General features: G+C 33.8%; 2 protein-coding genes across 8 annotated transcripts in view; one reads left to right on the forward strand and one right to left on the reverse strand.

Annotated features, from left to right (window-relative positions):
- Window positions 1-4,391: 4,391 nt before the first annotated feature.
- The window catches only part of LOC126750358 (uncharacterized), a 188,090-nt gene continuing 168,792 nt past the window's right edge, over window positions 4,392-23,689 (reverse strand). For all 7 annotated transcript variants that reach the window (XM_050459979.1, XM_050459996.1, XM_050459942.1 and 4 more), the window contains 12 exons: window positions 10,490-10,599; window positions 9,893-10,403; window positions 9,541-9,833; window positions 9,262-9,487; window positions 8,991-9,200; window positions 7,425-8,937; window positions 7,162-7,364; window positions 6,585-7,109; window positions 6,232-6,531; window positions 5,967-6,178; window positions 5,677-5,910; window positions 4,392-4,891 (listed from right to left, as the gene is read on the reverse strand). In XM_050459979.1, coding sequence (XP_050315936.1) covers window positions 4,760-4,891; window positions 5,677-5,910; window positions 5,967-6,178; window positions 6,232-6,531; window positions 6,585-7,109; window positions 7,162-7,364; window positions 7,425-8,937; window positions 8,991-9,200; window positions 9,262-9,487; window positions 9,541-9,833; window positions 9,893-10,403; window positions 10,490-10,570 — 4,440 coding nt within the window. In that variant the 5' untranslated portion in view covers window positions 10,571-10,599 and the 3' untranslated portion in view covers window positions 4,392-4,759. The remainder of the gene's footprint in view (window positions 4,892-5,676; window positions 5,911-5,966; window positions 6,179-6,231; window positions 6,532-6,584; window positions 7,110-7,161; window positions 7,365-7,424; window positions 8,938-8,990; window positions 9,201-9,261; window positions 9,488-9,540; window positions 9,834-9,892; window positions 10,404-10,489; window positions 10,600-23,689) is intronic.
- Window positions 15,006-17,531, forward strand: LOC126750386 (odorant receptor 67c-like). The gene is made up of 7 exons (XM_050460006.1): window positions 15,006-15,192; window positions 15,252-15,470; window positions 15,526-15,877; window positions 15,934-16,033; window positions 17,002-17,091; window positions 17,148-17,306; window positions 17,357-17,531. Exons 1-7 carry the CDS (start codon window positions 15,006-15,008, stop codon window positions 17,405-17,407), a joined length of 1,158 nt encoding a protein of 385 aa, XP_050315963.1. The 3' UTR covers window positions 17,408-17,531.

A 23,689-nucleotide genomic window follows, 5' to 3' on the forward strand; every position in this document is an offset into this window, starting at 1 on the left:
ATCACGAATAAAGAACTTAAAGTCCTTAGAGAGACACGAAAAGGCCATGATATACTGTCAATAGAGTGGGAAAGATTCCGAGCGAGGTAAGTCGATATCTTAAAACAATTTTGTGATTTGTTTCTTTTTCTTCTTATGTACTTGATCTTAATTTTGAATTCCAAATAACTTCCCAAAAACCTAACATATTTTTAACAAAGGACTAAGTACTGAATACTGAGGCACTGCGTGTTTAATTAACTAGATACATTATTGTCGACACAAATATATTAAAGTAAGTTACAAGTATATTTAAAGCAAGATGCAAACAATTTTTAAGACTATCCATATTGGTAGGGCTGCAACTTATCCAGAAAGATTTTATGTGAAACACAATCGAAGGCCTTATTAGTACGCCGTAGTATAATAAAATCGCTGCGTTGTGGAGCAGATATTGCAGCTTTTATTGTGCCATATCATTTGTTTCATTAAACCATTCTACTATAAAGTGATTTAAATTGGGAACTAGGGACAAGACGGGATCATGAGGTAAGATGGGGTACCCCGATTACATCAAAACCTAAAAGTGTGTGACCACCTTTATTGCCTAAAGTCACATGTCCGGACAATACCCGCCTATATTTGTGTTCTGTGATACCCGCGCTCAGTGCATCCGAGACATTCGTTCGGTGCGCGCCTGCTCGAGTTACAGCCAATTTACCAATTTGACCTTCGTTGATCTTATTTTATGCCATATTATATCGCTTGCGATAAGTTAAAGTGAAACTTATTATTCCTACTGCAGTGTACCTGTATAGAAGCATCTTTTCACAAAAAAATTTGTTGGTTATATTCGCCTATAAAAGGTAAGAAAATACCTTTTGAAAAACACGTGCTTTGGGGCAAGATGGGATACCCTATTTGAGGCAAGATGTACCAAGTACCTCATCTTGCCCCAATATATTTTTTCATGAAAAATTCAACGGAAAAATTGATTAGTTAAATATTGGTCAATAAAAAAATATTATTTTATTTGCAGCAGAATGGTTCGCAATTATAAAAAGAAAACAACGAGAGGAGAGTGGTCCAAGGAAAGCATGAAACAAGCGATTGAAAAAGTTTTGACCAAAGAAATGGGTTATCGTAAAGCTGCGTCGCAATACTCTGTGCCACAAACAAGGTTGGAGAGACATGTCAACGCTACTACTTAATTGGATCTACCTTTAGGGCCAATTACAACTGTTTTCACTGAAAAGGAAGAAAATGAATTGGTCGGATATTTGAAAGAAATGGAAGCAAGATTATTTGGACTTAGCATAATGGAACTGAGTCCTGGTGTTGACTGGGTTCAAGGATTTTTAAAGCGTCACAGTGATTTATCTATAAGAAAGCCTGAGGCAGCCTCAGCTGCTAGGGCTATGGGCTTTAATAAAATTTCCGTCGCAATATTTTATAAGCTTTTGGGTGATGTTTAAGATAACTATAAACTAGGACAAGATAGGATTTATAACTGTGATGAAACGGGAGTCTCTTCAGTTTCAAAAACAAAGTCAAAGATAATTTCACGCAAGGGTAGGAAGCAAGTTATTTCGCTATCCTCAGCTGAACGAGGATAAACAGTTACGGTCAAGATTTTTGTTAGCGCAGCAGCATGCCCCCGATGCTAATCTTTCCTCGGAATGAATTAATGAAATAACTCGGTACCAGGAACAACTTTTCATTGCAATGCCAGTGGATGGATGACAACAGACATATTTGTCTCATGGTTCAAAGCTTTCGTCCAATTCAGTGGAGCAACTAAAGACAACCCGGTGCTACTTTTACTCGACGCCCACTCTTCCCACATAAAGAACATCGAACTTATAGACGTTGCTAGAGAAAACGGTGTGATTATAATCTGCTTCCCACCTCACTGCACTCATCTGTTATTGGCTGTTTCTATCTAATCCAGGTAGAGTTATTAGTATATTCCAAATTAGCGAAATTTTTGGTAAAGCTTTCATACAAGCTGCCACTATGTCTACAGCGATTAACGGATTTCGGAAATGCGGCATATCCATTCAACTCTGAGAACTTTACAGATGCCGATTTTCTTGCTGCAGAAACAACAAACTTAAGCCTAACGGAGGATGAGCAAGTTCCTCAATCACAAGCAAATGCAAATAAAGATGGTCTTCCCTCTATAATCCCTGAAAAAAATCAGCCCAACTTAACTAAGAATGTAATTCCGGTTGCTATTCCTAGTAATCACTCAAACATAGGTTCTAGTGATGATGTTCAGCCATCTACCAGCTATCAGGCTCATACAGATCATCATCTCACATCTCCCGACTACCAAAGCTCAGATGATGAAGATAATTGCTCTTTCAGTAAGCTTGCCACATCATCTCATAGTCCATTACATAAAACCCCAGAGGCAAGTGGGTCACCACCTAAAAGAGTTTGCTCGAATTTTACAGAAAATGTTTGCCGTGACTTACACCTTTGAACCTGTACTCCAGCTCAGATAATGCCTGTTCCTACTGTAGAAATAAAAGCCAGAAAAAATAATTGCCGTCGAGGCAAGACGGCCATCCTTACGTCAACGCCGTATAAAAGAGAACTTGAAGATCTAAAAACTTCTAGTTCCGAAGGAAAAACAAAGCAAAAAGTGGTTAAAAAGAAAACTAAAGGAACAAATGGTGGCTCAGAGAATACAGCCGAAGACGACACCGAATGTTTATACTGTGGTGATAGGTATGTGGGGTCCACTGAAGGATGGATAGCTTGTCAAATATGTCAAAAGTGGTCCCACAATTCTTGCGCCGGAGTAGAAGAAGATGACTGTTTAGATATCTGCCATATATGTGATGTTTGTAAATAAACTCGTTACCCCCATCTCACCCCGAGGGCTGTCCCATCTTGCCCCGTGCCCGGGGTAAGATGGGATTTTTCCTTTGTGAAGAAAATTGTATTTTATTTGTTTTTTTGGCGTAAGATAAGTTAATTGTTTTTATGCCAAGACAGTTATGGATGTTATTGAAAGAGATTTTAGACTAAACGTTATTTTTTTATTGTCATGTAACATTTTTATTGATATAAATACTTAGCGTCCCCGTCTTTCCCCATGTTCCCCTATACTAATCTAAACCGATCTTCTTTAAAAAAAAATGGTTTTTTATTGTCAGCAATTAATAAGTACTTTCTAGAAAGCAGTGTTAAAACTTGCACCAATTACATTAACTAACATAATAATTGAATAACACCTGATTCTCCGTAATTTATTAATTATTTGAAAGTAAGCTGATAACTTTGCTCCAGTAGGTCTGAACCAGTGGCGTCGTAATGGCGGTATCAGCAATATATATTTATGTTGACACTACCGGCTCAAAATGAGTTTGGCAATACGAATATCGCAAATACATGTTAAATAAGACAGCACCCAGAGCATACCTCTGAGTGGTTTAGGAACTGTTTTATTCAGTTATTTCGTTATTCTACTTATCATAAATTGGTTTTCGTTACTGTAAGCATATTTACACACGAAAGTGAAATTATACCTGCGCTCAAAAAAAAACTTGTCACAGAACCCACGGAGTCTTATAAGTTTTAATATATCTGACATTTCCTGTGTACATAATCCTGAGATGTCTTAAAGCATTCTATATCCTGAGATATTCTATAATGGAAATAAAAATCATCATTGAACAATAGTTTTTTGCGATTTGACAGTATTTTTTGGTCAATAATTTTAATGCAATATAATCACTTAAAAAACATTCTAAAGTCCTTCGCTGGAATACCAAGGATTGGCTGTATAAGATCAAACGCTGAACAAAATGTTTCATAATAAAAATAGATCGCAGACTTATGTGTGTAATGGCCAGTGATAGATCGGAAATCACCATAAAAAATATTGGGATCTTCTAAAAATATTTACAAAATTCTTATAAGTTAGATAAAAAACTTTTCCCAATACCCATGGACCCTTTTAGGATGTTTGTAATAACTAAAATACCCTGTGTATATTCCTGGACGATATCCTTATAAATTCAATACAAATAAGAATTACTGTATAAGATTAATAGCTGCACAGACTCAAAGCTGTACAATGTATAATACAGACATTAAATGAATAAAAAAAAACAATATTTTTTGATTAAATTTTATTGCGTTAAATATACACATATGTTATAGTTTTTATAAGTTTAACTTAACAAATTTTTATACTGAGAGAACCAGAGTTAAAATAAAACTACCAGTTCTAGAATTGCTTGCAGTGCCTTTCATATTTACTTGTTAGATTATAGATTAAGTTCATAAAATCCGTAACCAGAAACCAAAATATCACAGGTAATAATTATTTATTTATTATTTTAGAACATTATTATCATCTCTAATTTTCGATAGGCGCTTCTATAATAAATTAAAAGTTGTTTTAAGAATTTATTTCTATATAGGGAGTTATTATATTTTATAATAGAATAATGTAAAATACTTTTAAAACATTAACATATTTTACAATAAATATACAACTAAACTCTAAACAGCAATTAGGTCCTAATAAGCATTAATCTAGCTGCAGATATATTAGTTACAATATAATTACTAATAATTAATTAACTTAACTCGTTGTTCAAAAAAACAAAACAATAAGGACACATTCTTACAAATAAAAGTTAAAGCTGCACTTAATAAATACAGTTTACAGGACGTGTAAAATTACTGAGGAATTTGCGGAGTTTTTCCCGTAGCTATTTCGATAATTATTTAATTTTTTATCATAAAGAAACTTCTCTCGCTACGAACGAAGTCCCATCCCGTTAATCATAATGTTTGCTAACGCATTTCTTCTTTTCCTCCAAGCGCCCATTCCTTGGGCGTGGTATTGCAGCTTCCGGTACCATACATGGGTTTGATCTTCATCCTCGGCCTAAAGAATATCATAAGAAAATCTTAATTATATGTATAAAAGTGATTTCTTCCTAACTATTAAAGCATAATGTAAAAGTCATACATTTAACTAATATTACAATGCAAATTATACCACTATGAATCTGAATTACTGATGACAGTGCTTCTTTCGACCGGAAGCCAAGAGGAAGAAAAATAGAAAAAAATCAATCCCTTAGTGAAAACCAAATCCACTAGGCCACACTAGGCGAAAAAAGTAAAGAATCATGCTGCCCATTCTTTGAAAAGGCGTCGTTTTTGGAAGTATGGAAACATTGGCCTAAATTTTATTCCTGAATTACAAGTATGTTTCTTTTGTAATCTTCTAAAAGATTCTAGATAGTTGTTAATCTACGTTTGAAATAGATAAAACAACAATATTCAAAAGAACCTTTTGTTTTAAAGCCTTTAATGATAGGTCAAAAGCATTTGAAGGTTTTGTAGTGAAGTTTTCCTGGTTTAAACCGCCTGTGTAACTCAGTGGAATAAAAAAAGAATAATTTTACTTGTTTGGAATAAGTATGAATTAACTGTAAAAGATTGGAAAAAAACTTAACTTGTAACCTGTAAAATTAAGTAGTTAAAAAACTAGTGCCGTCTGAAATAATTCAGTTCAGTTAGATGAAATTTTTCCATTTCTTGAGTATATCTGAACCAACTGAAAAACTCCAAGTGAACTATTAATATTCGTCTCTTTACCGCGTCACCGTTATAGGAAATTCATACATAAAGTATGTTTAGAATATAAAAACAAATATTAAGTACCTTAAAAATAAACGTATCCTTGCTAAGTAGTTCTTGAACTTCAAAGTAGCTTTGCCAGGCTGGATCTGCAGCAATAACGCATCGATCCAAGTACAGCGGTTCCCTTAGTAGTGAATAACGTCCGTTTTTGTCTCTTACTAATAATAATGCCGCCTCTCTTACACCCACGTTTTTCATAGAAAATACTAGGCCACTTTCATCAAGCTTATCTGTTGGTGCTTTTACTGAGGGAGTCTAGAAAAATCATGATTGGTTTAGTATAGTGATTTTAAGAGCTATTATAACCTTACCTTTCCATTTATAACCAACATAGCATTAACAGGAATTAACTTGATAGTTCGGCCTTTTCTCCAATTGTTGTCCGTTGGTTGTGTGAATAGCAGTTTACCTTCTAAAATAAATCTTGCTTCTTCGTGGTTCCATTCCAGAACATCCACAGCAATTTTCCTTAGTTTTATATTGACCAGATCCATTTCTGTACTTGGTCGCCTTCCTGAACTCCCTACGAATAAAAAAAAATATATTTGAAGCAGAGATTGACTGCTTAACATATACCTATTCTTCGCCATAATTTGCTAGGAACATCCTTGGTCTCCGAATTCATATGATTTAAGTGTAGCTCAATTTTATGTTGAGCTTCTTTTAATAGCTCCTTCGTATCATGGTGGGTAGGGGTCACCTTAAACAACCTCGCCAAAAGTAATGGATACTTTGTAACCCTTTGCACGGGTACCATTAGAAAAGAATTTAGGTTCATTCTTCTAAGCATCGTGTTCTCCATTTGAGATACTCTTAAGAATATTCGCAATAATTCTTTTTCTTTTTCTAGGCTGGCTAATAATAGGCTGGCAGTGCCTGGAAATAATGAGAAGTATAAATGCAATATAATTACGAGAAAACGAATTTACCTTGGCGAATACAATAAGTTTCAAAAGCATGAAGCATAGGAGCAGCTTCTAGGAACAGTTTACCGATATTTACAGTTAAAAGATCATCGTCTCCTTGCTCCAAAGCAATTTCTACCGCATCTCTTAGCCTTTCGGCTAGAGCTTGGCTATTTTCCAGCAGTTCCTCCACATTAAGGAATATCGCTGAAAGCTGATCCGGCGTAAGAAGACCTGCTACTAACATCGGCTGATAAAACTCCTCCAAAATTATCTGCAGGTCTCTACTGTATTTCTCTTCAGTCTCCACAATCTCTGTTATTATTTCTTTTCGTTCCGATCGCTTCTTAACACATTTTCGACAAAGCAATGGTTCGTTTTCTGTTTTGCTGTCCAACACAGTATCACAGTCTTCACAAGTAATAAATATTTCCGGCTTAGTACGGTATTTGCTTAGGCTAGATTTGCTTGTTTCCGATCCAACTCCAGAGTCATGCCGTTCAACTTCTGCAGGTTTTTGAAAGGTTGCTTTCTCATCTATCAATGCTCCTGAAAATTTAGTAGAAAATATTAAGAAAAAAAGTACGTAAGTAAGAATTACCTGATATTATCAACGAGTTGTCTTCACTGGAATCACTCACGGTGCTCAGGTGAGATGCTCTATTGAATTCTTTGGTATCATCGTCGTGACTGGTGTTTGGAGGATAAGCGTAAGTATACCCATCTTCTTGTACTACACCCCGTTCCTTTGCGTCTACTAAGTAGCTTAGAATATCGTATTTAGATGCTCCTTCAAAGATTGATCTAAAATATTCAAAAGTATAAATAATCATCAGCAACTTAAGTATTTAAATTTTAACTAACCTGGTGGTATATTCTTTATCTAAATGAAGATCATCCAAAATAGTGGTAGGAGGAGGATTTGAAGGTAACGGTGGCGGAACATCGATTTCTTCATAAATTGGGTCATTATTGGCCTTAATGCTTTCATAGTGATGATCATCCGTTTCAGACACTTCAATGTTAACCCGTTCAGCTAAAAGTTCATAAAACTTATTTCTGTTTTCCAGTTCCTCTTCAGTAACAGAGCTTCTGTTACTATGATCTGTATAGCATTCCGAACCCTGGTCCATAAGCTCATATTGGCTGGAATTAGAGCAGGCATCATCGGGAATTTGCTCATAATCCCGAAGTCTCAAGATGGAGTCTTCTACAGAGGAAGACAGATTCTTCTCTTCTAAAGGAGACTCTAAAAGAGTTTGCGGTTTGCTCAGTGGCGATCGGTGCCTTGGGAACTTGGTATCTCGTTGTCTCCTGACCATATCTGACTTTCCACAGACATGGGGGACTAGATTATGGCGAACAGCTTCTACTGGGTCTCGGAGAAGTTCTTTAAGAAGCTCAGATTGAGAAGCTAGTAATTCTGCTTTTGGTTCTGGTATAGGTGGTGGTTCAGTGTCTTTATCTGTAGTTAGAGTGCTGAGTTGTTCAGACACTTGTTTCAGCACTTTCTCTGTATCGGTATTTGTACTAATTTCTCCTGTTATATAAATTTTGCTGCTGTTATTTCTTGCATTCTTTATAAGTGGGGTGACTTCGTCATTGACGACTACTGAGGAGTGGTATAATGGGACGTCATCATTTACGTTTACTGTGGAATAACAGTCATCTCCGTTGATCAAAATTGATGTTTTTCTTTGAGCATTTTCGAATATTGACACGCTCGATTGGCCAATAATGATTGGCGAATATTCAGAAGGCTCATTTTTAATTTGGATTTTATGTATATCACTTAGAGGCGAGCTTATTTGAACCACTGTTTTATTGCTAGGACTTTCTACAATAGGAGACTCAATTTTGACTGTAGAAGTTGAAATACTATGAGTAACTATGTTGACTATTGGTTGCTTATTATTGCTTCGTTTCCTTGGTGGTGCCGATGGTGGAGTACTTAATAAATTAGTTGCTTCATCGGAAGAAGTACTTGATATTGATATTTTGTGCTTGTGCTCTTCCTTTTTACCTTCAGAAGTATGTTTTGCACTTGTTTCATTCGTAATATGTCCATCATTTACATGAGTTGCATGCAAAGGCTTATCTTCTTTTTTATCTGTCAAAAAGTCTATCTCCTTTTCCTTAGGAGGATCCACAGTTGGTGGAGGTGGAGGTGGACTTGTAGGTCTAGGGCTAATCTTCCTGATCCTCGCAGTTAAACCATCTAATTTCTCCAAATCCTGCTCAGTAAATACAATTCTGCAATCGTTTCGTTTACGAGTTCTTAAAGCTGTAGTATCAAAGAAATTGACATAACTTTCTTTTTTGTTTCTTCGATCGCTATTACTGCGGTTTACTTTACATGGGCGTTTTATTAACGAAGCTAAAAATAAGAAATGTGATATAAAAAGTATAATAATAATATTTCTTGGTTACCTTCTGTCTTATTTGGTTCATTTTCAGGTTCGGGATTTTCTAGTGCATCTTCAAATACTTCCTCATCTTCGTCTTCGTTTTGAATTTCGATTGTTTTCATTTTACGGTCTTCTTTAATACTTATTGGATCTTCATAATACCCCAGAAGATTCTCATTATTGCTTTTATCTGAGATAAATCTATCTTCATCTTCACTAGTATCGGATTTAGCTTCAGAAGGAAATGAACCATTCGTTTAATAAAATATGAGATAAAATATATTGCCACTTACCTGCATCCAGGAATTGCACCTTTTTTCTGGGAGTTACCGGTAGAGGTACAGGGAGGTAAAATTTGGAACCTGATTTCCTTGGAGAAGTTGGACTTACAGCATCTTCAAGATCTGAGTAAGCAGAAGAATCTCCGTTATAATTCGGCTTCTTTAATATCGATTTAAAACGATTTTGATGTTCGGGATCTTTATCTACTGGAGAGACTGGTGACTGCACAGGTGGGATCTAAACATTTTTTTTAAATATATAAGTGCTTTTAGTCAAAAATTAAACCTTACCAATTTTACTGATGTTTGTTTTTTTTGTATTAATTTTCCTTGTGTAACTTGCGACTGAAGAACTTTAGCATTAGAGTGTTTAGGAACTTCTTCACGATTTTGGTGAGTATCTAAAACAGGCCGAACCCGGATTCGTTGTCCGTTAACTGAAGTAACATTTTTGGGCTTCACTTCTTTAGAATGTTTGGATTCAGCTAATTTTTCACCTGTCATTAAATCGTATGGATTGACATTGCATTCTAAAATAGAACGACGGCCATAGGTTGAATTATATGAAGATTCTTGCTTGGTACCTAAATAGAACATTTAATAATAAACTGAAACTGATGACTTATGAAGGCAAAAAGCTTACTTTTGCCAGAACTATTCTTTTGACAATCTTTATTGACTGGTGCAGGCAAGTCTCTAAACGGAGAGGTATTCAAACTGGTCTCAGGAACTGATAGACGCGATCTTCTCATAAGATCATAAGGATCAGCGGTCGGGAGGATCGATGGTCTCGAGGAGGATGTTACCCGTACTGTACCTGCCCGCAAGGGAGTACTCGGACTGATCTGCTGAGACGTGGGATAACATCGTACCGTTCCGAACTTGGAATCGACAGGGGATATGGGGAATCTAGTTCCTTTGCACTTTTTGCACGCGTGTGGGGATTTTTTTGAGCTTGACCTGCGACTTCCGGTCAAGTATTCGGGACACTGGCAGAGAACTAGAGCAGGGGCGAGTAGCAGTCCGCCTGAAGCTCTGACGCTACCGTAAAGCCACGGATCTGCGTACCTCATGGAACGTGATAGAGCACCGGTGGTACCTGAGGGACTTGAGGTATTGGAGACGTCACCAGGGTGCCGGTTAGTGCTTTCACTCTAGAATAAAATATTGTCATTAAAAAAATTGAGAGTTAAAAAGTGGAGAGATTTAAGTTATGAAATTGGAGTTTTGTATATCTTACCCTTAAGCCGTAAGAGGAGTATACGGCGTCCGGAGGTGACGTTGGAAACCGATGCATCGCATGGCTAACCAAAGCAGCCATAAGGGTGGGAGTTCGATGTTAGCATCTCACTGAAACAATAAATTTATAGTTAGCTTATACATTATAGATTTAAAATATTAAAGACAAAAACTACATCACAAGAAAAATACTATTTATTATTATCTTAAATTTGGAATAATAATTGCATTGTTTTATTGAAAAATTAGGATGTCAAATACCATTTTCTGTCCATGGATGTTCATAATAGAGTTGAGGATTTACAGGGGCATAGAGAAAATTCCTCATTCTTCAAGAAAATAGTACGATACATCGGTTTTATTCTAATAAAAAAATATATAAAAGTATGCTGCACAGTCAATTATTTTAACTGGTTGTAGGACTCGTCAAAAGAGGTTGATAAACCAAAAATCACCCATATAAGAGTGGCATTATAAAAGAGATAGTAGAACATTCCAAATTTGAAAACATAAAAATGTAAATAAATAACAAGTTTTTGATATTCTCGTATATTTAGTTATTAGACTTCGTGACATCATTTAAAATAACAATGGAGAGGCTCTGCTGAAAGAGCTGCCCAACTTAAAATGTTACAAATTGAGGAAGACTTTTAGAAATGGTCGAAGACGACCCAACAATTAGTGCTATAGCTTCTCAAGGTAAAGTTTCTCATAGTATGGAAGACAATACGACAAGAATAGTATTATCCTTATCATTGTCAACGAGTACAAGCGTGATAACCTAAAGATCATCCTACAAGTATTATACTTCCACAGTGGCTTTTAGAACAGTTTGGTAGAAATAAGGATTTTAGGAAACTAATTTTGTGTACAGAGGAGGTCACATTTACACGAGCGCACAATTTTCACAACAATCATGCTAGGACAGTAGGATATTCGCACGCTGAAAAAAAGATCTAATTTTTATATACAGAGGTCGGCATAAGTCAGTTAACCAATTTGCATACCAAACAAAAAGAAAAAAAACTATACAGAAAAATAGTTTATTGCTTTGAGTATTTTTATACAAAAGTAATTATGATTTAAAAATTACATTTTGTATTCAAATTGCAGACCGCCTTCCTCAATGCAGATATGACACCGCTTATTTACGCTTTTGCAGGTTTTATCAAAGAATTCTGGGTTGTTGCGAAGCGCATCAAATTCCTCTTGAATTCTCATTTTCAAGTGTTCAATGTCACGTAATGGGGTGGCGAACACTTTGTTTTTGAGTACTCCCCACAGAGAAAAATCACATGGCGTTAGGTCGGGTGACCGTGCTGGCCACTCAATTCTTCCTCTTCTTCCTATCCACATACCAATCTCGGCATTCAGGTATTCGCGAACTTTAAGTCCGAAGTGCGGCGGACCGCCGTCTTATTGAAAATAGCGAAATACGGTGACCCACAATCGTAAACTAACAACAAGTAGTGACAAGTACCATACTCCCCACCTCTAATCGCACAAATTCGGTAAGGCAAGCACCGTTGCCGCGTTCGCACTATTTTTGAATAAGCGCAGGACAGCGTTAACTGACTTATGCCGACCCCTGTAGATGTTTGGGTTGGCGTGGTAAATGTCATTCTTATTGGACCCTACTCTTTTCTCCTCCTCGACTCACCGGTGAAATTTATTTAGATTTTCTTTCGACGCAATCTGTCACAATTATTAGATGATGTTTTTCTAAATGTAAGACTAAATATGTGGTTCCTACCACATGTTACTACCACATCTAAATAACGAGTTTTCAAATAGATGGATAGGGCACAATTGACCCATTTCTTGACCTACTAAGAGTTAACGTCTTGCGATGTTTGCCTGTGGAGCAGTAAATACTCCGGAAAAACTTTAAGAGCGCATTCAAATTCTTGTTATTTCATTCGTTGATTTAATTTTCGAAGCTTGCAAAGAGTCGTGTATTCGCTGGGCAAGATTGTGTGTTAATCGAATAATTCGGGAATATATTATATAGGTAATTTTTGGTCTATTAATTTCTTTAACCATTTCTTCTTTACCGTGTTAAAATAAATGATTCAACTTTAAAAACGTTCTGTATAATCTAGAACTAATAAAAAAGGTATAATTATCTATATGCGTAATCTATATCTAAAAATAATTTTAACGAAAAATAAAGTTTCTACATTGTAAAGCCAATTTTACAATTACAACCCTAATCAACATACTAGCAATGCCTAGAAAACCTAACAATATAAATGCGAAAGTGTTTATATGCCATATCCTTAATGATATGAATCAGTATTTAAAAATTATTATCTATGAAACCAATTTCAAAAAATAAAAATTAACTTTCCTTTAATAAAATAGGACTTTTTATAATGCGATAAATATCATATACAGTGACCGCCTAAAGTTCCGCATAAAATCGATAAAAATTAGAGACATGATTTTTTGAGAAAACGCTCGGATCCGTTGATTTTTATTTTATACCTAACCCCAATATTTATTAAGAAATTTGCGATTAATTTTTTTATAAACAACCATGCACTTTTAAAACAGTTTATAAAAAAAAATAAAATAAATGTTCAAATTGTTGACCATTAACTTCCTGACAGTAACCAAGTCGATATTCAAATTCTTGTAATTACTTATTGTTTAAGGCCGAATTTGTTGTATTTCGGCTCTAATTCTATTTTTTAATTTTTCTAAGCTTTCAGGTTTATCAAAATAAACGTTAGATTTTAGATAACCCCATACATAAAAATCCAATGGGGTTAAATCTGGTGACCTTGCTAGCCATTCAATAAAGCTCCACCTTCCAATCCATCTATTTGGGGAAAATTTTGTTAAGGTAATCTCGTACTGATCGCGAATAGTGTGGGAGGGCGCTATCCTGTTGGAACCATATCAAATCTGCCGATATAAATGGGTTTTCACCATTTGGATAAAGTGCTATTAAACCATGCTATTAAACGTACTATCTGATTTTAAAGCAACTCTAAATATTTTTCATCCTCAATAAAATAGGGACCAACAATTGACGTGCCTACAATTCCTGCCCATACATTTAACTTCTTGCGAAATTGTGTGTGACTTTCCATACTCCAGTGTGGATTTTCTGGTGCCCGATAACGAAAATTTTGCCTATTTACAAAACCGTTAAAAAAAAACTTGCTTCGTCGACAAAAACAATCTCAAAAATTTTATATTTATTCACTTTACATTTATTCATCATTATTTCGCAAAACTCTATTCTGCGGATGTGATCATTTTTAATAAGCTCCTGAATTAAATGAATTTTATATGGACGCCATTTATTCCTATGCAAATATTTTAGACAAGATTTACTAACCGACTGATCTGCAGCAACTTGTCGAGTTGATTTATGTGGATTTTCTTGTAAATCGAGCAAAATTGTCTGTTTCGTAGGACGGTCCAGGTCACATTTGTCTCTAACATGACCAAAATCTTTTTCAATTTTGCTTACTACCAAACGTGTAATAGGCCTCTCCGGGTACTTATTGTTAAACAGATCGCAAACTGCGGCCTCGTCGAGTCTTGTCGCCATATCTTTTCATCATCAAAATTTCAATGCTTTGATTTTCAAATAAACGAGCCATACTTTTAAAAACTTTGCAACTGCACTTGACACTTACTGACATTTACGTAACGTAATACATACTGTTTCCATTCGATTAAATGGTGACAAGGTCTCAACAATCAAATATAACTGTTAAAAAACACGTTTCAATATTTGGTATATAAAATACACTTAAAATTCTATGCAGAATTCAAAAATAGATTAAAAAATAGGTGTTTGCATTTAAAAAATTGAAGTTGATGGTCGTTGCTTATTTTTGGTTCACCATGTATACATGAATTCATCTTAAAAAAAATCGCGACAAAAAATAAAAATCGACGTGTCGGAGCGTTTTTTTTCGAACAAACCCCTAAATTTTAAATGAATTTGTTCCAACTTGGACGTCCTCACTGTATGTTGGTAGCGTCACGGTAGGGCATATTTAGTAGCATTAAAGAGATTGTCACTTTAAAATTATTCATTTAAAAATCATAAAACTATTTTACTACATACATTCTAACTATGTGCTAATATTAGTTTAGTCAATAATTTATATCTAAACGGATTTATTCAAAAAAACCAAAAATTATTTCTTCAGTTAGTCTAGTAACATAATATTCTACTTTCGTACGATGGGAAAATGATTACCTTGCAGCTGGCGGACAGCTATATGCAAAAGCGATTTTTTGTTATTAAAAGCCGCTATAGCACGTATTTATTTTATTACCTTTAATCACTTTTTGAATCACAAAGTACCTACCTACACTTTGTAGATTACAAGAGCAGACGAATTTTTTTTCCAGTCATAAAAGAGCTTTTTGCACATAAACGTTATGCATGTAAGCTTATAATTTCCCCATAAGTCCTTGAATAATACATTCGCTACACGATTAATCTCTGCTATAAAAATGTAAATTTGACATAACATCCACATTTCAATATGTACGAGCTCCGGAAAGATAAACCGTTTTATTGTACCTTAACTTTACTAAATATATTCCTTTGGTATCCTTTAAATGAATCTTCTCAGTACATCACAGTCTTTTTTACTTTGTCTGGGCTATTACGATGTATATCTATATTATCTGGATTAGGAACGCTTATGCATCTTGTTATGATTATAAAAAGTAGTAACAGCTTATTCTTATATGATTTAGTGGTTCAATAAATATTACCGACTTTGTAGATAATATCGATATTGAAATAAGTGAAGATATAGGTGACCTTACAGGCTTTGTTGGATGCATGGTTGTCTGTTTAACATTTCTTTTTCATCATTCAAGATGGTCTCATCTTTTTAATAATATACTGGACTTTAAGCACTTTGGAACTCCTCCAGACTATGGAAAGATTGTCAAAAGGGGAAATTTTATTTCTTTGATATGTTTGCTTTACACAATACCCGGTTAGCATATCGAATAAATCGTAAGTTTTTGGTCAAAACATATTTATTGTTATAGGAATGCTATGGTATTGCTTTGTATCCTATATGCAAGTACCGGAATGTAAGGAGCTAAATGTCCAAAAACATCTAAATGAGCCATGTGGCATGGTAAATCCAACTTGGCTCCCCATAAAGGATGTGAGTGGCACCTCTTTCATAGTCTGCTATCTCTTTCAAGTAATCGGGATTTTCGTGTATCTTCCTTCCGCATTTGCTATTTGCATCATCCCATGGGAAGCTGTTGAGGTTATTGTAGCAAGGATTAATCATTTAAAGGGCATTTTTAAAGAAGCTTTTGAATCTGATGATATAGAATATTCTAGGAAGAAGCTGGGTTATTGTATCAGTTATCATCAGGATATTTTAACGTAGGATATAAATATTTTATAGATGTGTAAAAACGTTATTTATAAATGGGTTTTAGAATGTCTAAAGAGTTAAGTGAGCTAGTAAGGATTACTATTGGAAGCACTTTTTTAACTGCGGCTATTGTGATTGGTTCTTTAGGCAGTCAGTTGTTGAGAGTAAGTGTTATTTACGCCCAAATGCACCATATCCATATAACCTCACGTCATTTATCTGCAACTGTATGAATTTTTATTATTTACTCAAGATTGAATTAATCCCAGAAGCGAATTTAATTTTTTTTGTTGTTTTAAGAATAATTTTCAACCTTAATTCTATCATCAGAATAACTATTTTGTGCATAATTTTTGTGCACCGACTCTTTTACTCTGGCTTCATAATTGAAGGGCTAATCTGTATCATCAATATCTTAATCGATATTTGCTATTCGCATGATTGCTGAAAAGCTGCTGAAATTATTGTTTTAAGAATTCATTATTTAAAAAGCATTTGAGTTTTTTTAATTTAAAACATTCTAGAAGGAAGTTGGGTTATTGTATGAGTTACCATCAGAATATGAAATTAAGAAAGTAATTTTTCCTGGATTTTACAATTTCGAAAGAGCTATATCAGTGATTACTATTGAAAGCCTGTTTTCCTAACTGCAGTTATTGTAGAAGTAATTTTTATTTTGAAAAATTGATAGATAAAAAGTGGAAGAAAACGTCACTTGAACATACTTAGAACAACCCAAGGTTAGTTAAGCACTATTCTTCTTTTATAAGATGTTGTGAACAGTTTCTTGTTCATTCTTTTGTACGACGTGATATATATATTTTTTTATTCCTTCAGTGATTGTAATACTATTCTCCTTTTTCGCGAGACAATAAGTGACACTTTTTTGTTTTAATCAGCTGGTTGAAAACTACTTTCTTTCCGTAAAACGTATTTATTTTGACAGTGATTTTATTGGTTTTAATCATTAGCTCAACCTCTAACCTATTTCAATAAAAAACATCATAATGCTGATTTCAGAAATTGATTTTCTGATCCCATGGCAAGTGCACCAACATTCCAATTTAATTTCATCAAAAGTTTCATCTAGGAGTTAGTCATCAAAACCCAAACTTATTGTGATATATCTTAGGAATCAACACCAAAGGCAATCAGTTTTGTCATGGGCTATATAAGTGCAACCTTTTTCGTCTGCCATGCTGGTCAAAGACTAATTGATGAGGTAATTTCCAATTTCAATACTACTGGCTTTAACTATAATTATTTCAATTTATATAGAGCTTAAACTTGGCCAATTTTGTGTATGACTCAAGGTGGTATGAGGTGTCTCCAAAGTTAAGAAAAGAGTTAGTTTTTGTTTTAACCAGATGCCAAAAAGCGATGTGCTTAGCAGCATCAGCTTATATGGGAAGCGCTGGATACGTTCTGTTTTGCATTGTAAGTACTTTTATTTAGTATTTTTTATAATAGTTATTTTGGATTTTTAGATGATAAAAACGTCATATTCATACTTAACATTACTGAATCAAATGGTATAATATATTAAAATGGCGGCTTTGATCAGAAATCTAACAAATTTGTAACTGACATTGGATTTTCTATATTTATTTCATATCAAGAATAGGAAATAGTTTACCAGACACAACAAATAAATACGGCATTGCAGGGAATACTGGATCTAAGGGGTTAGACCTCTTTAGATTTTCAACCATGAGCACTTCATCAATATCAATTAGAAAAGATGTATTAAAGATATTTGAACGGCTATCAGGAATATAAAGAAGTATGACCACCTCCACTATTTCAATTCGTTTCTTTAAAAACCTTATTCAATACATTCATCATTGAGACTTAAGCCAAACACTCTTCCGAAATAATATACGGTTAGCGTTGAATGGCATTGGCAATGAATCGAGAAAGGCTTTCACGTAATGTCAACGTCCTATCTTGATATGGCCCGAGAAAGTCATCGTTTTTGTCGTTGGTTTTTAACATCAGAATATTGCCACGAATTTAATTAAAAAATAAAAAAAGGAAGGAAGGAAGATATCAGTGAAGTTAATGTATAGTGGATGTAAATAAATTATGATGAATGGAACGAAAATATGAACAATTTGCTTATTTGCTGCATATGCAATAATTGTTTTCATTGTATCTACTAGTAAGATGTTTTTTCCACTGAAGCGCGTTTTTTAGTGAATAGGTGAGGATTCTTGATGTTATTTAAACTCATAAACTAATGTTTTTCTAAGAGTACGCCTCTGTAATTTGGACGATAAGGAGCTTTTTCTTATCGAACACTTACTAATACTCGAAGATAACATTTAGAAGTGTAATGTTATCGTCGCCAAAAGTGTTGAACCTGTCTTAAATTGAGAGATTCGCCACATAATTGATCTACTTGGTGTTGGATAAAATGCTTTTTACTAAGATTTTTTTCCTAAATTTCTTAATTGTTAACAAATTGACACATCAATTACAATTTTCTGAACATCGCGAAGTTGGAAATAGAAAGATCACATACGGTTAAAGCTTTAAAAATCCACTGTCTACTTTTTCCTGCTTTATTTATCATTAAAACTTTTTTTAAAACTAAAACTTTTTATTTTGTATTAAAGATACCATAGATATTGGTGTATTTATAACACTCAATTAAAATGAAACACCGCCTTCTCTTGAAAAAACACACTTTCCTTCTTATTCTAGTAAATCTTTTATACCAATTGTGCCGGACAGTTAGATAAATGGTTTAATGATATCGTAGGTTGATTTAATGCTGCTGAGCTGTCGGATTACAGATAATTCGATTAACGTTTAGGGAAAGGCGGACAATTATAGTTGGTATACCTCGAGCTACTACACGTAAGCTTTTACCTAACAAATCGGTATAATCATATTAATATTTGTTAATTTTTGGTAATTTTTTATACAATAAATCTTTGTCATCACTTAACCAACGACATCACACGATATTGCCATTGACCCTCGCAGAAAGAATAAAAGTGAGCCATACGAACGAGAAATTTACCTAATCTTTATTTTCCCAGAGGCTAATTCAACTAAAAATAAATTAAGGTTTGGTGGTCGAGGAGATGATCTTGGTAATGCAGCACGGTTTCACTTTCGCTGAAGATCTCTTCGATGAAAGTAAAATATATATTTATCATTTGTGGACTATTTGTTTGAACTTTTTCATTATTAGATTTAATATTGTTTAGTAGTTATTAGGGTTTCACTATTATACAGTGTGTCCCAGGATGAGCGCATTTATACGTAGAAATGACAAAAAATTTTCTAGTTGAAATTTGACCGTTTGACCAGCTTGATTAAAAAATAAAATTTAGCATATTTTTATTAATTTTTTTTATTCATATTTAATTATTAGAGAAAAACTAACTAATTTATTTATCTAATAGATAAATTACTGATCTAAGAGTTACAAACCATCCTTAAAAATATGTTTGTAATAGAATGTACATAGTACGTCAAATTTAACAAGAAAATTTATTTTATTTACTTATTTTAAATTTATTCAATGTAGCTACCTTCATTATCGAAACATTTTTCAATATCTTTCCTAAACATTTTAAAAGAATTTCTAATTTTTTCAATGCAAATTAAATTACAAGCATCTCTAATTTTTTGTTTTAGTAATTCCCTGTCATTTGCTAATGGCTCGGAATAAACAATTTGCTTGAGCCGGCCCCATAAATAGAAATCAAAAATTGTTAAATCAGGTGACCTTGGCGGCCACTCAATTGGGCCGCGTCTTCCAATCCATTGATTCGGAAAAGTTCTATTCAACCATTCTGCTACTGGAATACTGGAGTGCGCTGAACAGCCGTCGTGTTGAAAATAAAGATTTATTCTTTGATCAACTGCTAAAGGTTCTAAGTATTCTTGAAAAAATATTTCCAAAATTTGAAGATACGTTTCCTGATTAAGAGATCCTTCAATAAAGTATGGTCCAATAATACCTAAATGGTATGATATGGCGCACCATACGTTGACTTTTTGAAAATGTTGCCTCTTGCCATGGATTACAAAGTTTGGCGTTTCATTGGACCAAAACCGATAATTTTGAGATGAAATTACACCATTTGTCGTGAAAGAAGATTCGTCCGAGAATATTATTTCTTTATGAAAATCCCTGTTCTCTAAAACTTTATCGCCTAACCAAGCAGAAAATAATAAATTGACTCCAAAGCAAGGATTGTAGCAGCATCGTTGTCATCGTATCTCTTTTTCTGCTTTTTTTTAATCTTAAAACTACCCGTGGCCTCAAAAAGTTTAATTAGTCGTCTCGCAGAAGATATTGTTACTTCGACTTGCGGATATTTTTCACGAAAAAGATTCAAAACGCACTTTAACGATATACTATTTCCACTACCATACGATTGCACAATGAAAATTTTCTGCTCCAAATTTAACATTTTTCTCTAAATTCTGATAATATTATTAATAACTTTTATAAACTTTACAATAAGATAATGACATACAGTATTGTGCAAAAAGATAACAACATTAAACTTTCCTGTTATATATCTTTTAGTATCTATTTCATAAGTAAGGTTATTTACAAGAATAGTTAGAGCTTGTTTATATTTTCATATTATCATATTTTTTGTATCATAATAAATAAAACACCAATTTGTTTTATGCTTTAAATTTGCAAAAAATAGTTTTGATTCTAAAAAAAAATATAACCCAACTAAATTAAAATCAATTCAATATTTCGTGTAGTACCCCTTCTCCTCTATAACATCTGCACATCGTCTTGGCATGGACTCAATTAATTTCATAATATAGTTAGTTAGTCATTGTTCACTTCTTTCCAAGCCTTTCAAAGAGAATATTTGTATTAGAGCATGTTAGGTGCCTGATTTTGGTGTCAATGTAATGCCATAAATTCTCTATAGGGTTTAGGTCTGGCGATTGAGATGGCCAGACCATTACATTTATTTTTTCATCGAATAGCCACCTCTTAACAAATTGAGAAGCATGTTTTGGATCGTTGTCATGCTGAAATATGGCTGTTACTGGCATGACTTCATCCATATATGGCACTAAATGTGTTTGCAGAATGTCTTTGTACATGAAACGATCCATTTTGCCCACTATTCTTACTATGGGTCCCATGCTACGAGCCGAGAAACATCCCCATACAAGAATATTTCCCCCTCCATATTTAACTGTGGGGCAAATGTACTTTTTGTTTAATCTTTGTTCACTGGGGCATCTGACGTACATCACTCCATCAGTCCTGAATAAATTATATTCAGATTCATCACTAAATACAACTTTCTTCCAATCAACTACAGACCAGTGGACATGAGATTGGGCAAAGTGAAAACGAGCCTTGACGTTTTTCTTTGAGAGTAACGGTTTTTTGGCGGGTCGACGAGCAGGTAAGTTGGCATCAAGTAATCTTCTTCTTACGGTACTGGAACTGAGGTTTACTCCAGCTCTTTTAATTTTGCCAAAATTTGGGAAGAAGACAAAAAAGGATTTTCTTTGGAAAATTCGTAGCAGCTGCCTATCCATCCTCAAATTTGTTTTTCTGGGTCTACCAGGAATATCTAAGGCCGAAGAATAAATACCAGAATAATACCAGAAGCAGCTGTTCCAGTAAGGCGCATTTTTTGCAAACTCTGGATACGATTGACCTGTGAAGCCGTAAGCTTCTTGCAATGTCACTCTGCCTAACACCATTTTCGTAATGCTCCACAAACGGTTTTTGAGCGACCCATTTAAAGTTAATTCTGAGATTCAAAAATAACAACTTTACAGCAGGTAAATCGATATTTAACTGATAAAATAAACGCGAAACAAGAATGTTGCTATATTTATGAACATTGTCTAAATAAACAAACATGAAGTTCCTTATTCTGCATTGGCGTTTTTATGATATCTCGGTATATTTATAAATAATACAGAGGCGTGTACTTAAAAGTAAAGAAATAATATGGAATAAATAAAGGAGCAAATAATATTTTTGAAAACATCGCTTGTTGCTATATTTATGCACAATACTGTATGTACGTTTTTGGTGCATAACTTTGACAGTGACAATGTTTTATAGTAGCTGCCACATTTTATTGAGAATGTTTACATTTTAAAAAGTTCGACAAAAAAGTAAAATAAAAAGTTCGATCGTAAAAAGTAAAATATTTTTATTTATTTGGTTTTTGTTAATTAATAAATAATTTAAACGTAAAAATCATATGGTTATGAAATTTGGTATTCGGGGATAATTTTGCAGTCTAGCAACTTTTTTTTAAAAACTATTTTTATATCTTGCCTAGAAATACTACTTTACCTACTCATAAAATTTAAAAAATGCTAAAAAAAATAAAAATATGCTAAATTTTATTTTTTAACCAAGCAGGGCTGGATGCCAAACGGTCAAATTTCAACTACGAAATTTTTTGTCATTTTTACGTATAAATTCGCTCATTCTGGGACACACTGTATGTTTCTATTCTTCTTCGTTTTCTCCTTTTACATACCTTCACAGGTTTTTAATCATTGTTTTAGTAATAATACATTTCTTCGTTTTATTTTCTTGACACTTCGTTACAGACGTATTTAGAAACGAAGTAAGCAAGTAGTCATAAGTAAAGCGCGGACTTATAAGCATAAAAAATTGCATAAAAACTAAAAAATGGATTATAGGAATACAATATGAATTTTTTCTAAAACTGAAATATGTACTAGGCAAAAAATAAGACAATAAAAATTTTCGGTAGTTCTTATTTAACTTTGATAATATAAACTAACGGATCATTAATAATCATCTTTTTTACAAAAGAAATATCAGCTCATATTATTCATGCTTGAATGATGCAATAATTAAATGTTTTTCTAAATTATCCACTGAAAATCCCATTCTTCTATTACTCAAAACAAGTTTTAAATGGGAGAAACTTCTTTCAACATCTACGCTGGTAATTGGAGCATACTTAAATTTCGGAATTAAAGCAGCATCAGTTATGGCAAGGTCTTAAACAAAATATCCTTTAATTACATTTGAAATTTGTTTTAAAATTTCATACCCTGTATTTTTGTTTAAAACTTCATTAAGCTTATTATAAATTATTTTTCCAGGTCTACCATGTACTTTTAGGCAATCATTTTTAAAATTTTTAATCTATATATATAAATAGTTTGTCCTGACTGACCAACTCATCATCGCAGAGCCCAAACTACAATAGCTAGAAACGTGAAATTTTGCCAACGGGTTCCTTTTATAATGTAGGCACTGGATACGAACGCATTTTTCGAAATTCCACTGATAAGGGGTGAAAAATGGGAAAATTGTTACGCGTGACCTCAAAAACTAAGGGGGCGTGGCTTCGGAGTTTGAACGGAGACTGCCCGCGCCAACGAGTCGCAGGCATCAACTTAAGAAAAAAAAATGAACTGCAACAATGTTTTTTTATAATGTAGGCTCCGGATATGAACGAATTTTTTGAAATTCCACCGATAAAGGGTGTTAGCGATATGATAAACTTTTCGATAAAATATGATTCGACTAGAGCAAGACCCTTTTCTTCAAGTTGCGTGATGGCCTTGCTTACAAAGTTATAGTTTGTGTTAATAAACGCCAAATTCTGCTTAAGTTCTTCATTTTTGACTATCCTTTGGCACTTTAAAATTGATTCGGAGGAGGATTCAGAAAGATCTAATATGATTTAGTTCACATTGCACATAGGATAGTTCACATATGTTTTCCTTTATAAGGAGCATGTGAAGCGGTTTTTTTATAATCGATGAACTGTCCTTTTTGTCATACTTTTTTTTCATAAAATGTATTCTTT

The sequence above is a fragment of the Anthonomus grandis genome, chromosome 1, assembly GCF_022605725.1.
Source record: "Anthonomus grandis grandis chromosome 1, icAntGran1.3, whole genome shotgun sequence".
Lineage (NCBI taxonomy): Eukaryota > Metazoa > Arthropoda > Insecta > Coleoptera > Curculionidae > Anthonomus > Anthonomus grandis.